At 43.5% G+C, this 20,974-nt stretch overlaps 2 protein-coding genes across 2 annotated transcripts in view; one reads left to right on the top strand and one right to left on the bottom strand.

Annotated features, from left to right (window-relative positions):
* msantd4 (Myb/SANT-like DNA-binding domain containing 4 with coiled-coils) overlaps positions 1 to 536 on the bottom strand; it is a 14,561-nt gene extending 14,025 nt beyond the window's left edge. The window contains exon 1 of the mRNA XM_020513078.2: positions 435 to 536. The gene's annotated coding sequence lies outside the window, so the exon portion shown is untranslated. The remainder of the gene's footprint in view (positions 1 to 434) is intronic.
* A 162-nt stretch (positions 537 to 698) lies between these two features.
* Positions 699 to 20,974, top strand: part of aasdhppt (aminoadipate-semialdehyde dehydrogenase-phosphopantetheinyl transferase) — a 52,281-nt gene continuing 32,005 nt past the window's right edge. The window contains 4 exon segments of the mRNA XM_048597949.1: positions 699 to 878; positions 2,307 to 2,532; positions 8,171 to 8,226; positions 10,410 to 10,970. Of these exon segments, the coding sequence (XP_048453906.1) occupies positions 699 to 878; positions 2,307 to 2,532; positions 8,171 to 8,226; positions 10,410 to 10,970 (1,023 nt within the window).

Below are 20,974 nucleotides of genomic sequence, written 5' to 3'. Positions count from 1 at the left end.
ATTCAGCAGGGAGAGGGCACACTGGCCGGATTCAGCAGGGAGAGGGCGCACTACTGGGATTCATCAAGGAAAGAAGGCACATTGCCAGGATAAAGCAAAGACAGGGCACACTGCAGGGATTCAGCAGGGAGAGGGCACACTGCCGGGATTCAACAAGGATAGAGGGCACACTACTGAGATAAAGCAAAGACGGGGCAAACAGCCGGGACTCAGCAGGGAATGCGCACAGTCAGGATTCAGCAGGAAGAGTGCACATCACCCTGTCACATCACCTTGTCAACGGAAAGGGTAATTGATAAACTCCCTAACGAAGGCCAAAAGAGAAAACAAATCGTTAAAAAAACTGTACTAAGTTCATCAATGCAAGCTGCAGGTATACGCAATGTTAACAAAAGAAGGAGTTCATGCGGAAAGGACAATATGAGGATAGTAACCTGCGGTTATGATGGTGGCCTCCACGTTCCCAATACAAAGAACCCAACACCGCAACGGAGCATGCGCACAGCCCCCGGTCTCCCACACATCCTCTCTGGCGATTGGCTGTTCTCCCGTGTCAGTCAGGGCCTTACCCCATCTTCTGGCCCACCTCCCAATCTGATTGGTCATTCCTCCTTCCGGTGCAGAGGTTACGGGGTCGTGTCCTCCACCCCCCACACCCGATACATCCCCAAACGTCCCGTGCTTCTATTTCTATGGTGATGAGGCCAGGGAAGGCAGCCTAGAGTAACCACAGGATGGAGGGGCTCCGCTGGGCTTTCGGCTGTGGCTTTTGGCAGCCGACTCGTCACGAGTGGTTACTGGCGGCTCGCTGTGTGCAGGCCGAGGAGAGAGAGCGTATTGGCGCGTTTGTCTTTGCAAGAGACGCCAAGGCCGCCATGGTAACGAGCTGGGTGCAAGTGTGCGGGCAATGCCGACCCTGTTCCATAGGATGCTGGGCTGGGGGTGGTGAGATTCCTGTGGACATAGTGTGACTGGCTTAAGGGAAAGAGCTGAGAAAAACTGGCGTGGGAGCGTTTATAGAGTAACTGGTGTTCGAGCAGTACCTGCAGAGATGTGCAGCTACGTGCTGCTCATTGGTGATCATCAGCGCTTCAGCTAAAGGGGGATCCAGCTCAAAGGGGCAGGTAACACAGGAAGAAGCCCAGACTCGAGAATGGTCTTCAAAGCAATGACTCAGACATACGGGACGAACAACGTCCCGATATCAAACCACTGTCTCAGGATAGCAAAGGACAGCTGCCACAATTAGGGGATGGTTCTAGAAAGTCCAATATAATGTATTGGTTTCAGACCAATAGCCAACCTGCATGCCCTCCAGTAAGATCTGCCATTGAAATAGTTGCATGCTGGAAGTGATTGATGATTGATTTACAGTACATATGGACATCCAAATCAAGGACAAGAGTAGGTCACTCAGTCCTCCGAGCTTGATTTGTCATTCTGTAAGATCGTGGCTGTAAGATCATTACTCCCTTCCAAACCTGATAACCCTCCAACTCCCCTTTATCAAGAATAAATATTAAAAGATACTGCTTTTACTGTCTTCTGAGAAACAGATTTCCAAAGACTCATGATCTGATTGTGCCACAAGGGGAAACATCCTCCCCACATTCAATTTGTCAAGATCCCTGAGGATATATGTTTCAATTAGATCACCCCTTATTTTCATAAACTCAAGCAGATACAAACCTTGCTTGTCTAACCGTTCTTCCGAAGACAGACTATGCTTGTGTCCACTTGAATTTAGAAAAGTAAAAAATGACTTGCTTGAAACACGTTAGAGTCTGAGAGACTATGATAAGTAAATGTGAAGATGATGTTTTGGCTTTTGGGAGAATTAGTTTTGAAATTAGAGTTGCCCATTTAAGACAAATGTTTTCCTCACAGGAGCTGGTGAGTCTTTGGAATGCATTTTCTCAAAAGGCAATGGATGCAGAGTCTGAATATTTTTAAATATATAATTACATTCTTGATGAGCAAAAGGTGAAACGTTATCAAGGGTAAGCAAGAATTTGGAGTTCTCAGATCAGCCATGATCATATTGAATGGGAGGAATGATCGTATATGAATAGGCTCAAGCGACTAAGCTCTGAACTTGTATGTTCAAATATCATAAAACTTGGTTGTACTGTAACTTTCTAATGTTCTAATTCTAATTTAATGTTCTAATGCTGACGAAGGAATCCTCACCCAGCAGTCTCCAGATTTAAAATTAAAAAGCTATAATTTCATGTGAACTGCTTGAGCTCCTCCCTCCAACATCTTCACATCATTAATTTAGTTTCTTTTTGATTCTGCCCACAAAGGGTGGCCGTCTACTAATAAGGAAGTTAATTGCTGAAAAATTGAAGATTCCATGGAATGAAATACAGTTGCAAAGGACAACAAAAGGAAAGCCATTTCTGGCAAATCCAGTCTTTACCACAATCCCAAATTTTAATTTCAACATCTCTCATCATGGAGATTACACTGTTCTGGCAGCTGAACCTAATCTGCAGGTCGGTGTAGATGTTGTGAAGACTGATTTTCCAGGTAAGGAAAGTTGAAATTGTTCTCTAATGTAGAATTTAGGTTATTCTGGGTGTCACAATATATTTGCAGAACAAAACATTTTTCACATTCTTTGGCCCTTTAATAAATCCTCTGCAAGCAACAAACGTTCTGGGATAGCCATTTCTGTTTTATCATCGTCTTCGCTCATATAAGACACTCTTCTATCCGTCTATATCTTGTGCTGTATTTTTGGCCACCTTTGAGCTCCACTGTTAAATAGATTTGACTTTTGATCTGCATATAATATGGAAGAATAAATTTTAGATTTTATTCACATACACGCAGTCCTGTTTATCCGCTGAATAATGGAACGTTCTATTTGCCTGGACGAGTGCAGCTCTAAAAATACTCAAGAAGTGGGCAGCACAGTGGCTCACTGGTTAGCACTGCTGCCTCACAGTGCCAGGGACGTGGGTTTGATTCCACCCTCTGGTGACTGTGTGGAGTTTGCACGTTCTCTCTATGTCTGCGTGGATTTCCACTAGGTACTCTGGTTTCCGTCCACAGCCCAAGTTTGGGTAATTTAGCATGGCCAATCCACCTAAGTGTTCAGGGATGTATAAGTTAGGTGCATTAGCCAATGGAAATGCAGGGATAGAATAGAGGGATGGGCCTGGGTGGGATGCTGTTTGGAGGATCAGTATTGACTCATTGAGCTGAATGGCCTGTTTCTAAACTATGGAGATTCAATGGAAGCTTGACAGTATCCTGGACAAAGCAGCCAACTTGATCGGCACCACAACCACAAACATTCACTCTCCCCACCATTGATGGTCAACTGCAGTGTGTACCATCTATAAGATGCACTGCAGAAATTCACCAAAGTTCCTTAGCACCTTCTCAACAGCACAACTGCTGCAATCTAGAAGGAAAAGGGCTACAACTCTACAAGTTCCCTTCCAAGCCATTTGCCATCCTAATTGGGAAATACATTACTGTTCCTTCACTGTCACTGGGTCAAAATCCTGGAATTCCCTCCCTAAGGGCATTGTGGGTCTACCAACAGCGCATGGACTGCGGTGGTTCAAGAAGACAGCTCACCATCACTTTCTCAAGGGCAACTAGGGACCAGCAATAAATACTGGATGAACCAGTGATGCCATGTCCCATGAGTGAATAAAAAACAAGTATTTGATCCAGGCAATTTTTAAAGGATTAATGTTAGGCCAGACTTTACTGACAAAATAACATGCTATGCTTCTATCATTTACATAAACATAATTAACAAGTGCGGGACTGATGCGGGGTTAATTGCCGATATCCAAGGCTGTATTTTCCATTTGCCTCAAAACTGAATCTTGCTGTCTGTCTCACAATTGACTGTCATGCAGTTGCTGTATTTACATGTTAAACATAAAGTAAATCCACTGCAGATAGTTTGTGCTAGTAAGTGCAAGTGTAAATTCCCTTGTAACAATGTGATGAATATTAATATCTAATCTTTTTGACATTAAAAATTAACTATTGTATGTACAAGACTAACAGGTCATCTACATTTGTGATGCCAGAATGTCTTGTGCTCAAGCAACTGCACTTGGACATTCTAAATTGACCCACAGATAGAGAAAGCGAGCCTGTCAGAAAATTGGCCAAGCTAAATTAAACAGCAGCAGCAGCTATCAGCTACAAACAACAGTGAATACCGAGGTCACAGAAGTCACAAAAGTCTGAGGTAACCAGTTACAACCAGTCCAAGGTTTGTGTATTGGAGAAGTATCGATTAGACTTTCCAGCACCTTGACCTCCAGCCATTGCCTGAGTATACATACTTTACACCTCCCTGAAGTTGACAACAGTGAAGGGAGTTGGCTTGACTCCGTTGGATGCTTTAAACCCATTCATGGTCCCTTGGACCAAAGGCCACAGAACGTTCTGAAAGGTCTGGGGGAGGGGGCATAACATCTCACACACAAACAAAAACAGAAATTGCTGGTTTGGCAGCATCTATGGAGAGAAATCAGAGTTGACATTTCAGGTCCAGTGACCCATCTTCAGAACTGACAATAGCTAGGAGAAAGTGGTATATACACTAAAGATGAGGCAGGAGAGGGGAAAGGAGTAAGCAGTGGGTAGAGATAGAGACCCGAGAGAGAAAAATCAGTTGGATTGACAGAGGAATAGTTAAAGGTCAGTCTGGAGGAATGCATAGGTACTAATGGAGGCTATTAGTTGCTGACAATGGTTTCTGTGTGGTAGCAGCCCATGTGATGTCAAGAGCTGATGTGTGGGGTTAGGGTAAGGGCATGGCCTCAAAGACTAAAATTACTGAACCTGATATTAAGTCCAGAAGGCTGCAGACTTCCCAAGCAGAAAATGTGCTGTTCTTCCAGCTTACGCTGACCTTCGCTGTAGCTCTGCAGCAAACCTGAGATGGAGATGTTGGCCAGGGAACACTCTGTTGTGTTGAAGTGGCAGGCACCTGAAAGCTCAGGTCTTTTTTTTTGTGTACAGAACATAGGTGTTCTGTGAAGTGGTCACCTAGTCTGCGCTTCATTTCCCCAATTGTGAGCAGCGGATACAATTGACTAGATTGAGTGAAGTGCAGGTAAAGCGATGCTTCACCTGGAAGGTGAGTTTGGGGTCTTGGATGGTGAGGAGGGAGGAAGTAAATGGGCAGGTGTTACACCTTGTGCAATTGCATGGGAAGGTGCCATTAGGCTGTGGGGACACTTTGGGAGTGAAGGAGTGGACCAGTGTCCTGAAGGGAATGGTCCCTATGGAAGGCTGATAAGGAAGGGGAGGGAAAATATATGTCTGGTGGAGACATTCTGCTAGAAGTGGTGGAAATGGCAGCTAATGACCCTCTGGGAGTGGATGCTGGTGGGGTGATAAGTGAGAACAAGGGGAGCCTGCTGCTGTCGTGGGAGGGAAGAAAGTGGGTGAGGGCTGAAGTGCAGGAGATGGGTCGGACCTGGCTGAGGGCTGATTCCTGGTGCTGGGGAATCCTCAGTTGAGGCAGAAGGTGGAGATTTCAGAGGCCCCCTTGTTGAAGTTGGCATCGTCAGAATAAATGCGACGGAGACAGAGGAATTGGGTTAATGGAATAGAGTCTTTACAGAAAGCAGCGTGAGCATGTATAGTCAAGGTAACTGTGGGATTTGACTGGTTCGTAGTGGGTATTGGTGGCCAGCCCATCCCTAAGAAACAGAAACAGAAACAGAATGTCGAGGAAGGGAAAGAAAGGAGTCAGAAATTGGACTAGGTGAAGGTGCGAGCAGGGTGGAAATTGGAAACGAATCAATAAGCTTTCCAATTCTGAATGAGAGAGGGAAGCAGCGTCGATGATGTCATTGATATACAGGAGAAAGAGTTGTGGGTGGGAGCTGGAATAGGACTGCAACAAGGAATGTACCAAGTACCCCACAAAGAGACAGGCATAACTAGAGCCCATGCGAATACCTAGGGCCTACACCTTTGACCTGACGAAAGTGAGAGGAGTTAAAAGAGAAGTTGATCAGAGTGAGGATAAGCTCAGCCAGGTGGAAGAGTATGGTGGTGGATGGGAATGGTTTAGGCCTATTTTCCAAGAAGCAGCGGAGAGCCCTGAGACCATACGTAAAATCACACACCTGGAAGCCACCCCTCAGCAAAAACTCAAAACTAAACTCGTGGCAGAAGACCATGCAGCAGGAGAAAATCTGCCCTGACCTGCAAGGTTCACGTTCGTGAAAGGGAGCCAGCCCTGTGTCAGAGCAGAATGAGATTCCAACAGCCCACGTGAATCATTGTGGGTAATATCTTTTCTCAGATGGATAGAGCTAGGTAGAGAGTAAATATTGTGGGAATGTGGGAAATGCTCACATGGTGTTTATAATAAGGAAAGTTTTGTTAATAAGATCCAGTTGAAAGGCAATTCGAATTCTGTGTCCTTTTGTCTGTGTCACTGACGAGCACTTTGGTAAAGTAGTTTTAGTATATAAACTTGTCGAAGTGTTCAAAGCACAGACAACATTGGTGTCTCTTTGGCTCTTGGGTTGAAGTGTTTGTATAACCTCTAAGTTGAACCCCACCAACCTTGAACTCTTGGACATCCAGCCTGAACCTGAATTAGGAGGGCAGCTGTTCCCTGTAACAGCCAGGATTCAAGTGGATGAAAGAGGATGAAGATCTCTGACCAGTGATTTGGCCCTAATTCAAGTGCTTGTCATGTGAGGAGTACAAACTGCCAGGTCTGGGCGAAACGGTCTGGTACCCATGGAAAAGGAAATCTAGCATAGGCTAGTACAGGGTCAAGGACCTGCAGAAAAGAGGATACGAAACTGATTACAGAGTCAGAGGAGACACGCGGTGGTGAGAAGCCAGATACTGGAGTCAGGCACCCTTGAAGATGCAGAGAAGCTAGAGAGTCGAGGGACCCATGATGTAAGAGATAGTGAAAAGATTCAGGGAGTCACTGTTGCAGAGAAGCAAAAAGGCAGGTAATATAGGGTCAAAGGCCAACGAGAGAGAGAGAGAGCAAGTAAGCAGTAAGTTAAGGAAACATTAGGAGAAATGGCACAGTGCCCAGAGTCGAGTAAGTACTTAGAACTTAACTAAATGAGAAGTGGCCCAGATGGATTGACAGTTGTGAGCAAAATCAGTCCAGGAACAAAAACAGAAGTTGCTGGAAAAGCTCAGCAGGTCTGGCAGCATCTGTGAAGAAAAATCAGAGTTAAAAATCTTAGGAATGGTCTCTGGACCCGAAATGTTAACTCCAAAATTTTTTTTTCCACAGATGCTGCCAGACACGCTGAGCTTTCCAGCAACTTCTGTTTTTGTTCCTGATTTATGCAATCCAGAGTTCTTTCAGTTTTTAACTGGTCCAGGACCTAGGATAAAAATGCTGGGAGGTGGCATAGAAAGCTGAAGTGAAGCAGTTCCTAAACCTCGATAAGGCAATGGAGCAGCCAGAAGGTAGAGAATGGGAGAAGGTGAAGCTAAGTAAGGAGCTGGAGAAAATAAGAGTCAGAGCAGTAGGGAACGAGGCAAACATAGTACGCTTGGGACAGTTTCAGACCCTCAGTTATAGAGCGTACCAGGAGGTGCAGCATGTGGTCAACAATTGGGCCATAGCACGAAAGATTGTGGACGAGCTGGCTGAGAAGTGCAAACAATATGCAGGTTATGCTCAGAATCCTGCTCCAGACAGGCAAAGAAAACAGACCTCATGCTGCAGACTATTCGAAATGCCAGCCTGAGAATAAAGTCCCAACTTGCGGTGCAGAAGGGAATGATATGCACAATTGGGACGGTAGATTCTGATGGGCACACCGATTTATGGGATAGACTGAAAGGAAATGGAAGAACAAGCCTATTGATATGCCAAGAACAGCAAAGATCGGGAACCCCACCTCCCTTTCCAGAAGGAGTAGATCCTTTGGCTCCCCCAGCATCTTAACCTGCTTTGATGAAGCCACTGACCACAACCTGTCAGGATGGCCAGAACAATAATCAGTTACCCATACAACCTCGTTTACGGTGGGGGAGATGGCAAAAAAAATCCTGTGTTTGAGCCCTTTTGTATTTTGACAGCACCCATCAACAAAGGGTTCTCCATGGGCTTGACAATATTAAGGGCATTAAATTAATAGTGATGTGCCTGAGCCCCATGATCCATACTACCTTACTTAATCCTCAGCATGTGGGAGGAGGGGTGCTGCAGTCCATGAAAGCAGCAATCCGAACTCCTGTAAGGTACAATAACAGAGACCCTGTGGTGGGATTAAATAAGTGTAGGCAGTGAAAGGGAGAGCACACAACACCATTTGCTAGGCGGCCTTGACACAGGAATCTTTGGTAACCTAGATTGGACTGCACTGACACTACAAAATAGGGCAAATTGGACCCAAATGCTTGTCTCCTTTACCACTGAAGCAGTGAGGAAAGCCTGCAAAAGTTTTGATCCCACAGATAACATCCGCACAGAACAATGGGTGATCAAGAGGATGGGCTAGGTTTTGGAGAAAGTGATTTATAGCACTCTAAATCAGGCAAAGGAAAATTGCAGCTAGTCCAAGCCCCAAACCCAGTCCTGTATGCAGGAATGAAGGGGCAGCCGAAACAGAGTTATTATTAGAGCCATCCACCTTGGTCCCGAAGTGAGACATAGGGGTCAGCGGGGAGGTTCGATGCAGCAGCTACCACCACAAGAGAAATGCTACAAATGTGGGTGCACAGGCCACATCGCTAGGAACTGCAGGGTACTCAGGCAGTTAGTGCTACTAGAGGAGCCAGGTTCAAGACTCTGGTCCATGCCACTGGATAAGCAGCAGTCAGTTTGGTGGGGTTGATCATGCAGCCAAATTAAGTGGAGGAAATCCCATCTTCTGATTCCTTGCACCCCTGATTCAACAGTATGAAAATTCTTTTCAGCGGTGTAAGTGGACACCTGCAGAAGGGAACAGAGATAAATCCTTTCAAATTTAAACTGGGAGGCATAGTTTGCCGTCACCCAGCAGTGTTGGTTAATCTCCATAGAGACACCGAGCACATGCAGTTGTTGACTTGCCCGCCAATTTGGTAAGTTTGTTCACAAATATTTCATCACCATGCTAGCTGACATCATCAGTGCACCTCTGGTGAAGTGTCGGTGTTCTGTCTCGCTTGCTATTTATGTGTCTTGTTTGTTGGCGTGAGTGACACCACTTCCAGATTTGTTTCTTAGTGGTTGGTGTATGGGGTCCAGCTCTACATATTTGCTAATGGAGTTCTGGTTTGAGTGCTAGGCCTCCAGGCATTCTCGTGCGTGAGAAGAGTGTGTTTGCCAGTCACAAACCCAACTGCAGTAAAAAAGAGAGTGAGGTACTTTACTGATAGACGGACTGGACACAGAGCCACAAATACATTTTCCCAAGGCAGGCAGAGGGGGAAATGGCCAAGGTCATTAGTAGATTTTTGAAGCAAGGAATCCTATGCCCTCTAGCATCTGCCAATAATTTGCCAATAGGGCTGGTTAAGAAACTAGTTAGCTCTTGGCAGCTCACCATCAATTACAGGGACCTAAACTACCCCAATCATGGCACCAACAGTAGCAACTAACCCCAAAACCATGATGATGCAGGCTTCATGGGCAAAAATTAGTATTGGATATTGGTCTATCCCCCACCACTGACACTAGTAATAATAAAATTGCCTTCACATTTCAGGGCCAGCAATACACATGGGCCTGCTCGCCCCAGGGTTTTCACAGTTCTCTGCCAATATTTCATCAGAGGCTTGCTAAAGGACTAGAGAGGTTTTCCTGACTGGAATGCTTGGTACAGTATGTGGATGATCTCTTCCTGCAGACAGAGACAAGCACCAAACATCTGACATTGTTATGGGAACTGTTAACAATCCTCACCACCCTAGGACCAAAAGTTAACTCCAAGAAGGCAGAGATCATGAGGTCCCAGGTCTCATACTTGGGAACTGTGATAGCTCAGGGGGACCACAAAATAGAAGGGAAAAGCATCAAGGCCATAATCTGTTTGCCCCTCCAGGATGTGAAGTCATTGTCTTCCTTTCTGGGCTTAATGGGATACTGTAGGAATCACATCGATGGTTTCGCCATTAAAGCTGGCCCACTCTGTGGCATCCTTAAAAGAAATGCCCTATGGGAATGGAGTGAACAGCACATGGGCACTGTTGCCAAATTAAAACAGGTCCTAGTGCAGGCCCCAGCACTGCAGGTATCCGAACCAGAACTTCCCTTCGCCTTGGAAGTTGCAGCCACATATACCACACTGGCAGCCGCACTTCTGCAGGAACAGTGCAATAAACTCAGACCAGTTGCCTACATCTCCTGATTCTTTCACCAGTAGAGCAGGGCTCCTTTACGTGAGAGAAACATTCGCTACCATGTTCTGGACAATACAATATTTTGCCTATGTTTTCAGCTTGAACCCACAGTCCTAACTATTTTGATGGAGCACACACCCATTCAACTTTTGCTGGATGGCAAGATTAAAGATGGCGTGATCAGCCAAAATCAAAAACTGCACTGGACCCTAATATTACAGGGTCACAATATTACAGTCGAATGTACCAAAGTGCCCATCTTCCCAAGCAACAATTTGAGCTACGGAGGGGAACCCATTCAGTGTCAGATAGTGGCAACAAATGTCCCCAAGGGACTACTTATTTGTGCCAAGACAAAGATGGGGAAGACCAATGGAACCTGGGAAGCAGAAGAGAGACCCTGCAGAATGATATTTGTAGACGGATCCTCTATGATAAAGAATGGACACCGAAAGACAGGATGTGCTGCATCTTTGGAGAACCACACAGGTGAAACACGAATAGAGTTGGTGCTAAAGCTCCTCAACAAAGTGAGCACTCGGGCTGCTGAGCTAGCAGCTGTAGGCTACATTGTCAGCCACCCTGAAAAATCTCCCCACCAGCAGCTATACGCTCGGGCGTGTACTTCCCCCATCAGCAGATATACACTGAGACATCATGTATGTCTGCAACCATTTAACTGACTTCCTGCCACTGTGGGAAGCTAGAGGATTCGTCTTGACAGACACAAAACCATTACTGTTTGCACTCCTCAAATTTATTCTCCACGCTGCCCAAGGCTGCGAATGCATCATTAAGGTTAGAGCCAACACCAAACATCCCCTCTGGGAACATAAGGGAAGATGAATTGGCTGAGTAGGGTGCCCAGGAAGGAGCACCATAGCACACCCCAGAAGAAATAGACACCATTGCTGTAAGATAAATCAAGGTCAGAGATCTGTTACAGGTTTAGAGCAGTGATGCTGCGCTAAACCAAATACAGGAGGAAGCTAACCCTGCCTCGTATGTGGGAGGACAAGTACGAAGGACAAGCTTGTTCTCAAAGATGGATTGGACGTGGTACTAGTCCAGGACTGAAATCAAGTGATTTATTAATACCACGATGTTCAGGGTCATCGAGGGGTAGAAGCCAGGACTGGCAAAATCAGGGGATTGTGTTGGCCAAAAATGAGAAAAGTCATGAAGCATTATGTAAAAAATTGTATCATCTGCATTCAGACAAATGTGCCAATAAAGGAGCGTTAAGGTATTCTAGGCCAGTAGCAGGACCATGGACTGACCTTGAAATCGATTACGTAAGCCCACTACCACCCTGTTAAGAGGGATATGAGCAATATCCTGGTCATCATGGACATTATTAGCAAATGAGTAGAGGTGTTACCCATGCGAACACCGCAAAATTTGCAACAGGGATCTTAATTCAATACACTTTCACTAGATGGGGTCTTCCACACTACAGTGATTCAGACCAAGGAGCCCATTTCACAACTCATGTAATGCAGGCATTGACTATATTTGATATTAGCCAGGAGTTCCACATAAACCACCATCCTCGATCCAGCGGGATTGTAGAGAGGATGAATCGCACCCTCAAAGGGATGCTGCAAAAGATATTCCAGCAAAACAACTTGATGATGGAATGTAGTTTTATCCATAAGGAATTCACCATCCAGTTCAATTGAATTCACCCCCCACATTCTAATGAGCGTATGCTGTATGAGAAGTATCGAACCCTTAAGACTGGATCTGACGGAACCTGAGGTCAAAACCCTCTGCCATAGTAAACTATGAAAATTCTATTGGAAAATGTATAGGCTACACACAAAGCAGTGGCCATCAGAGTGGTGAGAAGGAAAAAGCAGAGCAGGGTGTACTTTGGTGAGAAAGTGAACTTGTGGAGTACAAGGTAGGGCAGCGGGTGATGTTACAAATTTTTCAGCCAGGAACATTCTTGTACCCCAGACATTCAGGTCCCCAATCAGTGCTGGACAAGGCCAACCCATCTGTGTACAGAACTTTGCAAGACATTGGAAAAATTGGGTGGTGCAATGTTGGTCAGTTAAAGGTCTATGAAGCAACAGCCATCAACTCCACATGATTCTAGGGGAACTGGTGGAAGCGGACCCTAACCAGACCTGATCCAGACCCATTCCAAATTCCCGATCCTGATACCCATCTAGGACCAGCCCCAGTTACTAATTCAGACCAGTATCCTGGACCCGTCCTGGACATTGTCCCTCCTGAGGCCCCAACCTAAGGAACTGAATCACAGCTGTCCCCACTAATTCTGGCCAGAAGAGGCAGGCTTCAGCAAGCAGCAGCTCTGAAGTGACATGAATGGTTAGAGACAGTCCAACCAAGAAAATGTCCTATGCGGCATTCTAGCCCAGAGACACAGATGACCCCTTTATGAAGGCAGTTATTCCAACACCATCGCCAAGATGTGGTGGAGGGGCATGTCCCTGGCAGCCAGAGCCCTCCCAATGAGGCAGGGGGGCCCAATGCTCATTCTCTCTCTCTCTCTCTCTTTCTCTCACAAACATGGACATACCTTCTATTACATTCCAACCCTAATGCTTTGCTCATCGCTACTATTGTAGCCCGAAGTTGTGCCATCTTCATTCTTTGGCCATTTGTCATTGTCTCATCTTCATCATATTCAAATCAAAGGCTAGTTTGTCTTTTGTTCATTTATCTCTTCATCTAAATTGTAATCATCTGAACCTCTGACAGTGTCAATGCACTGACCGCTTCTGAGCCCCATTTTGGATTAACAAATATTAAGCCTGAGGTGAGGCCTGACATAATTGCAATTGACTGACAAAAGTGGAATTGGTAGAATTTGATAAATTCAAATTTTGGGAGGAGCTGAGCGCAGGGCGAGGCCAGACAGAGTTAGAAAACAATCTCCGCAAGTGCACAAGGATTGGGAGGTATTTAGACTTGGTCAGATATTATACAAGGATAATAGCAGATGCCACCTTAATTCCCTCTCCAGGATGACAACACACAGCCTGTTGGACTACATCATCAGTTGGATTGCCAGGATGCGATCGTCAGGAGTGCTAATTGGGCAAAAGTACACATAGCTCTAAATAGTTTGGCCTACCAGAGACAGGCAAGTGTGGTGTTTTGTGTACAAAAACAGAAGTTGCTGGAAAAGCTCAGCAGGTCTGACAGCATCTGTGAAGAAAAAATCAGAGTTAACAGTTCGGGTCCGGTGACCCTTCCTCAGACCCTAAATGTTAACTCTGATTTTTTCTTCACAGACGCTGCCAGACCTTCTGAGCTTTTCCAGCAACTTCTGTTTTTGTCCCTGATTTACAGCATCTGCAGTTCCTTCTGTTTTTATGTGGTGTTTTGTGTATCCATCCCAACAAATCCATGATGTGTGGTGTAACAGCCAGCAGGTTCTGTATCGACAGACAAATGGGAGCTCAGATTATTGTTAGCTGAGCACAGACACCAGGATGACTGGTAGTTTTTTCTGTAAAATGTACAGAAATGGGATGTTTGGCTATCGGCCTGGAGAAAGGGCTAGAAATTAGGCACTGGTGCCCCGGGAGGGTCATAAGGGAAACTATATCCTGCACGAAACTAGAAATGGGCTAAAACTAGCCAGAAGTGCACCCCTAGGCATATGTTCAAGGACTACCCCAGGACCACAAAATGGGGTCGTTCTCAAATACACAGGCAAAGCCCTGTAGACAACATACACCACGAATTAGTACTGGTGATGTTAGATATAATCAGAACCCAGCTGCCCTTCCCAACTTCAGAAATCTTACCTGTATTTGAATCATTGGCTATTAAGTCGGAAAATAGGGATTGACGCAGAAGAGGCCAGATACAGGCCAGTGGAGCATGGTAAAAGGTATTGTTGAATGATTTGACAACAGCTTATCGAGCAGGAGTGTCCACAGTCAGTACCTTGTTTCGACTAATTTGTATAGTAAGTTCAGACTTTTAACCCAGCAAGTTAAACAGACTTTGGATAATAGTCTGGACAGTTAACAAGATGCCCGAAGGGGAATAAAAGAAAATCAGGCAGACCAACACCAAATAACAGTGCTAGGAGGGCATGGCAGGACCATAAAGAAGGCTGATGATGACAGTACCCAGCAGAATAGGACCCTGTGCAGCATCTATGGTCAGTGGATGATTGAACAGTTGGGGGAGAACCTAAGGCAGGCCAAGCCAGGACTGGTCCAGTGACCAGCAGATGGAGCACTTCTGTGGGAAGAGACACCCCAATATTTCAAATTGTGAGTTACGGCAGTTGATCATGGTTTGGATTGTAGGCAACCCCAGGAGTGGCTGTAGGGAATGGTTCCCGGGGATCCTGATCACAATGCCAAGTCAAAATGGGTTACAAATCTTCAAGGTGGAAAATGTTGGCATTATCTGAGAGGGAGTATTGTTAAGATATGACAGCACCCTTTTATACACTGCTGAGAAAGAGGGAAGGCTTGTAGGTACCACTCTGGATAAATGTCAGCAGACAAAAGAAGTAATAGTGTGCCCAAACCCGTTTATTCAAGTGAACGTTCCTCATGTGGTTTCCGGACACATGCTGTTCTAAATTGGACTGTAGAGATCCAGAACTTGAACTTGGACATCACCAGGGTAGTGTAAGGAGGAAGTTAGAATACTGCATCACAATGTCCCAGAACTCTAACATTTTGGGACCTTCACATGTAACATCCAAAACACCACCTTTTGTATTAGGTTAAACATACCAGCAGTGTAGGTGTAGTTGAGCTCACAGATATCTACAGGAACAGTGAGATCTTTGCTGATATCAGTGACAAACTCAGACACACTTTAGGGGATTATTGGGAGAAGTACGACACTGGCACTTAACTCCTACCAGAAAAATTACAGGAGGTCCGGACACAATTGGCAAATGCACATAAAACTTTTGTTACTATTAGTTAGCAGACAGAGCAAATTTAAAATGGTGTCAGGGAAAGCAAAAGCGTCTAATTGGTATGATCACTTCTGGGACTAAGGCTTAAATATGCAGATACCCCGTGGTTACATCTCCTATCATACTTGGCTGTGCCATTCATCCTGTTTACTTTGATCTACCTCACCTTTCTTATGGTTAAATTCATCTGCTGGGAGAAGGACCTCATCCAAAAGCAACAATGGATTCTATGCTCCTACAGCAGAAGCCAAGAAAATAACTAGCCCAGACTGTGTTGCAAAAGGATTATGTAAATTGTTGCGTGCTCTGAATTTTATTCTGTGGAGTGCTGCTAATCGCAAAAGAGGCTTGAGAGTGAGCCAGTGCATGTGAATAATAACTAATTTTCAATTTATGTATTGAATTATTTGTATATAGTACTATTAAACTTATTGATATGCGGAAGAAACATAGCGTATAGGGTATTGCTGTCTATGTACAATGGGGAACCCAGATATTCGGAGTTAGGCTATCTGTCTGGTACTTGATACATGCCTGCACGAGAGCATTGTCTGAGACTGTGATCCCAGTTTCGTGAGACGCTTCAGGGGATCAACAGGAGGGACTGTGGCCAAACGAGTATACCCTAAAATTGGACATTGTAAATTGACCCACAGCCAGAAAAATTGGGCCTGAGAGAAAACTAGCCAAACTAAATTAAACGGCAGCTATCTGCTACAGACAACAGTGGAAACCAAAGTTAAAGAGGTCACAAAAGGTTCAGGGGGATGCAATTATAACCAGCCTGAGTGTTCCAAACCCAACCATCTTCAGCTCCTTCATCAATGATTTTCCTTTCAACGTAAGGGCAGAAGTGTGGATGCTCACTGTTGACTGCACAATGTTCCATACCATTCACAACTGTCCATTTTACTGAAACATCTCGTGTTCATATACATCAAGACCAGAATAACACCCAGGCTGGGGCTGATAGGTGGGAAGTAACATTGCTCCACCCAAGTGCCAGGCAATGACCATTTCCAACAAGAGAGAATCTAATCATCTCCACTTGGCATTCAATTACATTACCACTACACCACCATCTCCCACCAGTGACCAACCCTCAAAAACTAGCTCATTAACTAGAAAATATTTCAGGATTTCAAGTGGTTGTGCAGGTGTAATATGAAAGTCATTTTGTTGATTTTGTGTATAATTAATCTGTGTTTGGAGTAAAGTTGCCATAGTCCCAGAGGACCATACGACTATTCTCTCATTTGGGAGAGATAGAGAGAGAGACACCTGGTGGTGAGTTTAAACTGAAGCTCACCATGCCTAAGGCATGGGGCGATGTCAAGAAGGTGGGACCTTTTTGGTTACCTCAGCCATTGTTGGAATTGAACCTGCCCTGTTGGTGTCAATCCGCATCACAAACCAGTCATGGTTGTAGCAACTAGAGGGAGAAGAAAGGAAGAACCTATCTTGAAAATAAATTAACTCCCATAAAGTTCTTTTCAAATTCATTACTAAATGCTTGGCAGAACTTTATAGTATAATGCCAAAGATTTAGAACCTCAAAGTTTGAATTTCTGTCAGGGAATTTTTTTTACCAAATTTAAAAATTTGTTACTAGTGTAAGGAACAGGGGATTCCACGAGATGGCACTCTAAGCTGTAAACATGCATGACCAAAGCTTTGTCAAATGTATATTGTGGTGCTTTACATGTTTAATTAGTGAACCCTTTTGATATTCTTAGAGATGTGAATAGTACTAAAACTTTTTACAATAGCATATGCAGAGTTGAAGGAAATGAAAGCAAACCAGCTGAGAAATTATTTTTGAGTCTTACTTGATTTGACAGTTAACCAATGCAGAGTAGCAATCATCAATTTAAAAAGTAGGCTTAAGTGAGCAGTCAGTCTGTGGGAGACGGATCAGTGGTAGTCACAAAAAAAACTTGTTCAGTGGTCTTTTCACATAAGAACAAGATACGTGCCCTTGTGCAAGGTATTGTGCAAGCTGTCATGATGACTATTCATAATGAAAGCAAGTCCTTACTTTTGAGGACTACCTTCAAAGGACATAACTGGTGAGAACTATCAGGAGACTGTCCCAGGAAAAGTACAATGGAAGTTTCATGAGCACAGGAGTGGTCATTAAGCAAGCCATTGGGATGTTGAATGTGTAATTCAGATGAATGAATTGATCTGGGGGCATCTTTCAGTATGTGCCAGCAAGCTGCATTTGGCACTGAATGATTGTGGCGTGCTGCGTTGCACAAAATAGCACAGAATATGATCTCTGATAAAAAGAGACAAGAAATTGAAGCTTTCATCTTGCACTAATCAGAACCAGGATACAACAACAGACTTGAATAAGGGACACCATTTTATAAAACATGAGAAGAGGGTGCTGATTTTGTAGCACATTAGAACACCTCCAGACTACTCCCATGGACAGCTAGTCAGGAGGTATCAAATGGAACCTTTACTATGGGGACAAGGTAAGAGATGTAGCAGCACTTTGACCAGAGTTCCCATTTCCACAGTCTCTTTTTCCATTTTACCTCCCACGAGCCAAAAAGCCTTCCACACTGGAGAGCCTTTGCCACACTTCAGGGTGGCACTGCTCAGCCAAGTTGAAGCTTTATAGCATTATACTTAAACTGACAGTCAAAAATCACATGACACCAGGTTATAGACCAACAGGTTTATTTGAAAACACTAGCTTTCGTAGCTCTGCTCCTTCTTCAGGAATAGTTTGGAAGAGGATGTTTACCTGCTGATCAACACATACCCTTCTCCCTCAACAGTTGAACTAGTGGTTGTCAATTTTGAACACTACTTAGAAGTAGCACCAAGAGTAACAAGGACACAGAACGTATTCTGGGTGGGGACAGCTCAATATCCATCACCAGGGGCAGCTCAGTACCGGTCAAACTGGCCAAGTCCTGCCAGATATATCTGCAGGTGGAGAGAGATCCCTGCCTTGGGGAAAAACATGTTTGCTCTAATGATCACCAAACTACCCATTCATATGCATCTGTCCAAGATAATGTTGGTAGAGAATCAGCCACTCAATCCTTGTGAAGATAAAGTCCCATCTTTACCCTGAGCACACCTTCTGTTGTGTTTCGTGACACTGTCACTGTGTTAAATAGGAACTCACACAAGCTTTTGTTACAATTTGCTTTCTAGTAGCTATTCACCTTGCCAAGATTAAATGCTTTCTGATGTCAGCCTTAAGTACTACCTAGCTGGAACAGTTGCCTCCATGCCAAAATTGAACTGACCCAGAGTCGTACATTTGTGGAGTTTTGTCATTGCCCACTCCACACCAGATTTGCAGGCCACTTTCAATCTCTTGTATTTCTACAGATAGGAAACTTTGCATGCACATGACTTGCCAAAACAAAATTCACTTCACAGTTTACACCTGATGACTAATAAGATATAACCTTTCTTATTTTTTTGAAGGAAAGAATTCCCGTATCTTGACTGCCACCTGGTTAAGTTCTCATTTTAATGCTAAGTACCCTTCTAACAATGCAATCATCATTTATTGCTGCTAATAACCATGTTGGGCACTGAATGTTATAAGTGTGTCTAGCTTTTCAGGTTTTAATTATTGGAGTTTTTAGAAACATTTTCTTTAACATTCTTCTTTTTCCTTAAGCCAATCTTATCTTTCCATACCTAATTTCAATGTCAAATACCATTCACACTGACCCTTCCTTGTTCAGATAGTTCTATTTATTTCACAGTCCTTCGATCTGACTGGTTAAGGAGATGCGCAGTTGGTAGCTTTGTTCACTGAGATCTGATATGCCCTGTAGAGGGTGCTACACTGTTTACAACACAAACCTCTAGCAGCTTGACAGTGAAAAGTATCATAGACATTAATCTGGAAATTGAGCAAATCCAGCTGGCACCATTTGTGGACCAGTTACAGCATCTTTTTGGGCCAATATTTATCAAATTGGTCAACTCAGTGTAATTTATAAAAGTCAAAGTCACTTGTAATGTTGCTCATTTTTGTTGATGTCTTAAATCCCAGATATGTACCTTCTATTATTTTCTAACAAGTATTTGAAAGGTTGCATGTTCTTGTTATCTGTTAAATTCAGAATATTTATTATATTCTTTAAAGCAGCTGCACAAACAGGCAAACGTAAAATCAGCACTGAAATTTTCACTTAACATTTTTCTAAAAAAACGGTGATAAATCAAGCCTTCAGCATACCACCTCCACAGTGGTAACTATTACAGGTTTTTCTGAAATCTCCAAGTGGTTGAAACTGAACAATTAGACTAGTGTACTGCAAATATCTGCCTGTAAATACTGATAAAGTCTTATCATATATCATGCTTCACATCTTCTGCAGCTGTAAACACATTGGTACTCTGTCCAAATAATGATCTTGTTAGTGAAGTATACCTTGTTCAGTTAGCAGCCCTCTGATGTGACTTGTTGAATGCAGTGATTGCTTTTCACTCACTTTTCATATGAATGATATAAACAAGCTATGGGCCTCCTGAATTGAGCAGAGTACTGTATATGTAGGAGTGTGATTTTCAGTCCTCTCCTTTCCATTCTCTGTTTTCTAACATCATTATATTTATTGTAACACTTGTCTTTCCTGAAATAGATCATTATTGACTTCTTTTCTCTCAAAGCAAAAGTAAACACATTGTTTTAATTGATTTTGTTTTTGAATAGATTCTTTTCCATTGAGCTTTTAGGCTACGTCAGCTAAGTGCATAGATTTAGAGTTTTGCATAGTTATTAGAGGTAATTGTAGAAGTACAGTACTGTAATTGCCACCACAACAATATTCCATTGAAGGTTGATATTAAAATAAAAGATCTTTTACTATAAATTTCAATTGTAGTTTATGTAATTTCTTAACCATATTCTAGAAACATTTTTTCACTTAGTTTTGTACTGTATTGCATGTAGGATTATGAGTCTTATTTAATTTTGTTCACTTAAGTTGTCAATGCAGCTGTGTTGATTTGGAAGGATGAAACCCAATTCATTGAGTATGTTTTCAGGCTATTAATCACAGAACAAAACAGCAAGCCTGAGGATTCGAAGCATTTTAGAATTCAGCAAACAAATAAGTTTTAGGGAAAGCTGGAGATAAATTTGTATTTGGATTTTTAGAAGACTTTTGAGAAAGTCCCTCATAAAAGGTTAGCGGGTAAAGTTAAAGCACATCAGATAGGGAGTAATATATTGGCACGGAATCAGAATTGGTTGACAGACAGAAAAGAGTGTCAGAATAAATTGATCTGTTTCTGAGTGGCAGGCATTGACCAATGGAATACCACAAGGATCAATACTTTGCCTCCAGCTATTTGCAGTGTGAACACAATGGGCCGAAGACCTTTGTCTGAACTGTAGATATCCACGACTCTATTCCAGATGTGGTCTTAACAGTGCCCTGAATAACTGAATTATAACCTCCGTACTTTTGTCTTAAATTCTCCTTGCAATAAATAATAACATTCTAAGTTATTCATATGAACTGTAAGTAGTATGCAAGTATGTAAGTAAAATGTTTATGTTGCTGGGCATGATAGATTTTGCCTTTATCAAGTATGTTACTGAGATTTTGAAGAAAGGGTATCTTGTCATGCTCCTGATTAAAGATTGGCTGGAACTAAAATGTTACCATTCCAGTGCTCACTGTTTTCATCTTTCATTTTGTTGAGCATAAATGTACCACAAATGCATATAAAAACACAATG

This window comes from Rhincodon typus, chromosome 6 (genome assembly GCF_021869965.1).
Source record: "Rhincodon typus isolate 14 chromosome 6, sRhiTyp1.1, whole genome shotgun sequence".
Lineage (NCBI taxonomy): Eukaryota > Metazoa > Chordata > Chondrichthyes > Orectolobiformes > Rhincodontidae > Rhincodon > Rhincodon typus.
Note: the sequence above shows the minus strand (reverse complement) of the source record. Positions and strands in the feature narration are given on the sequence as shown.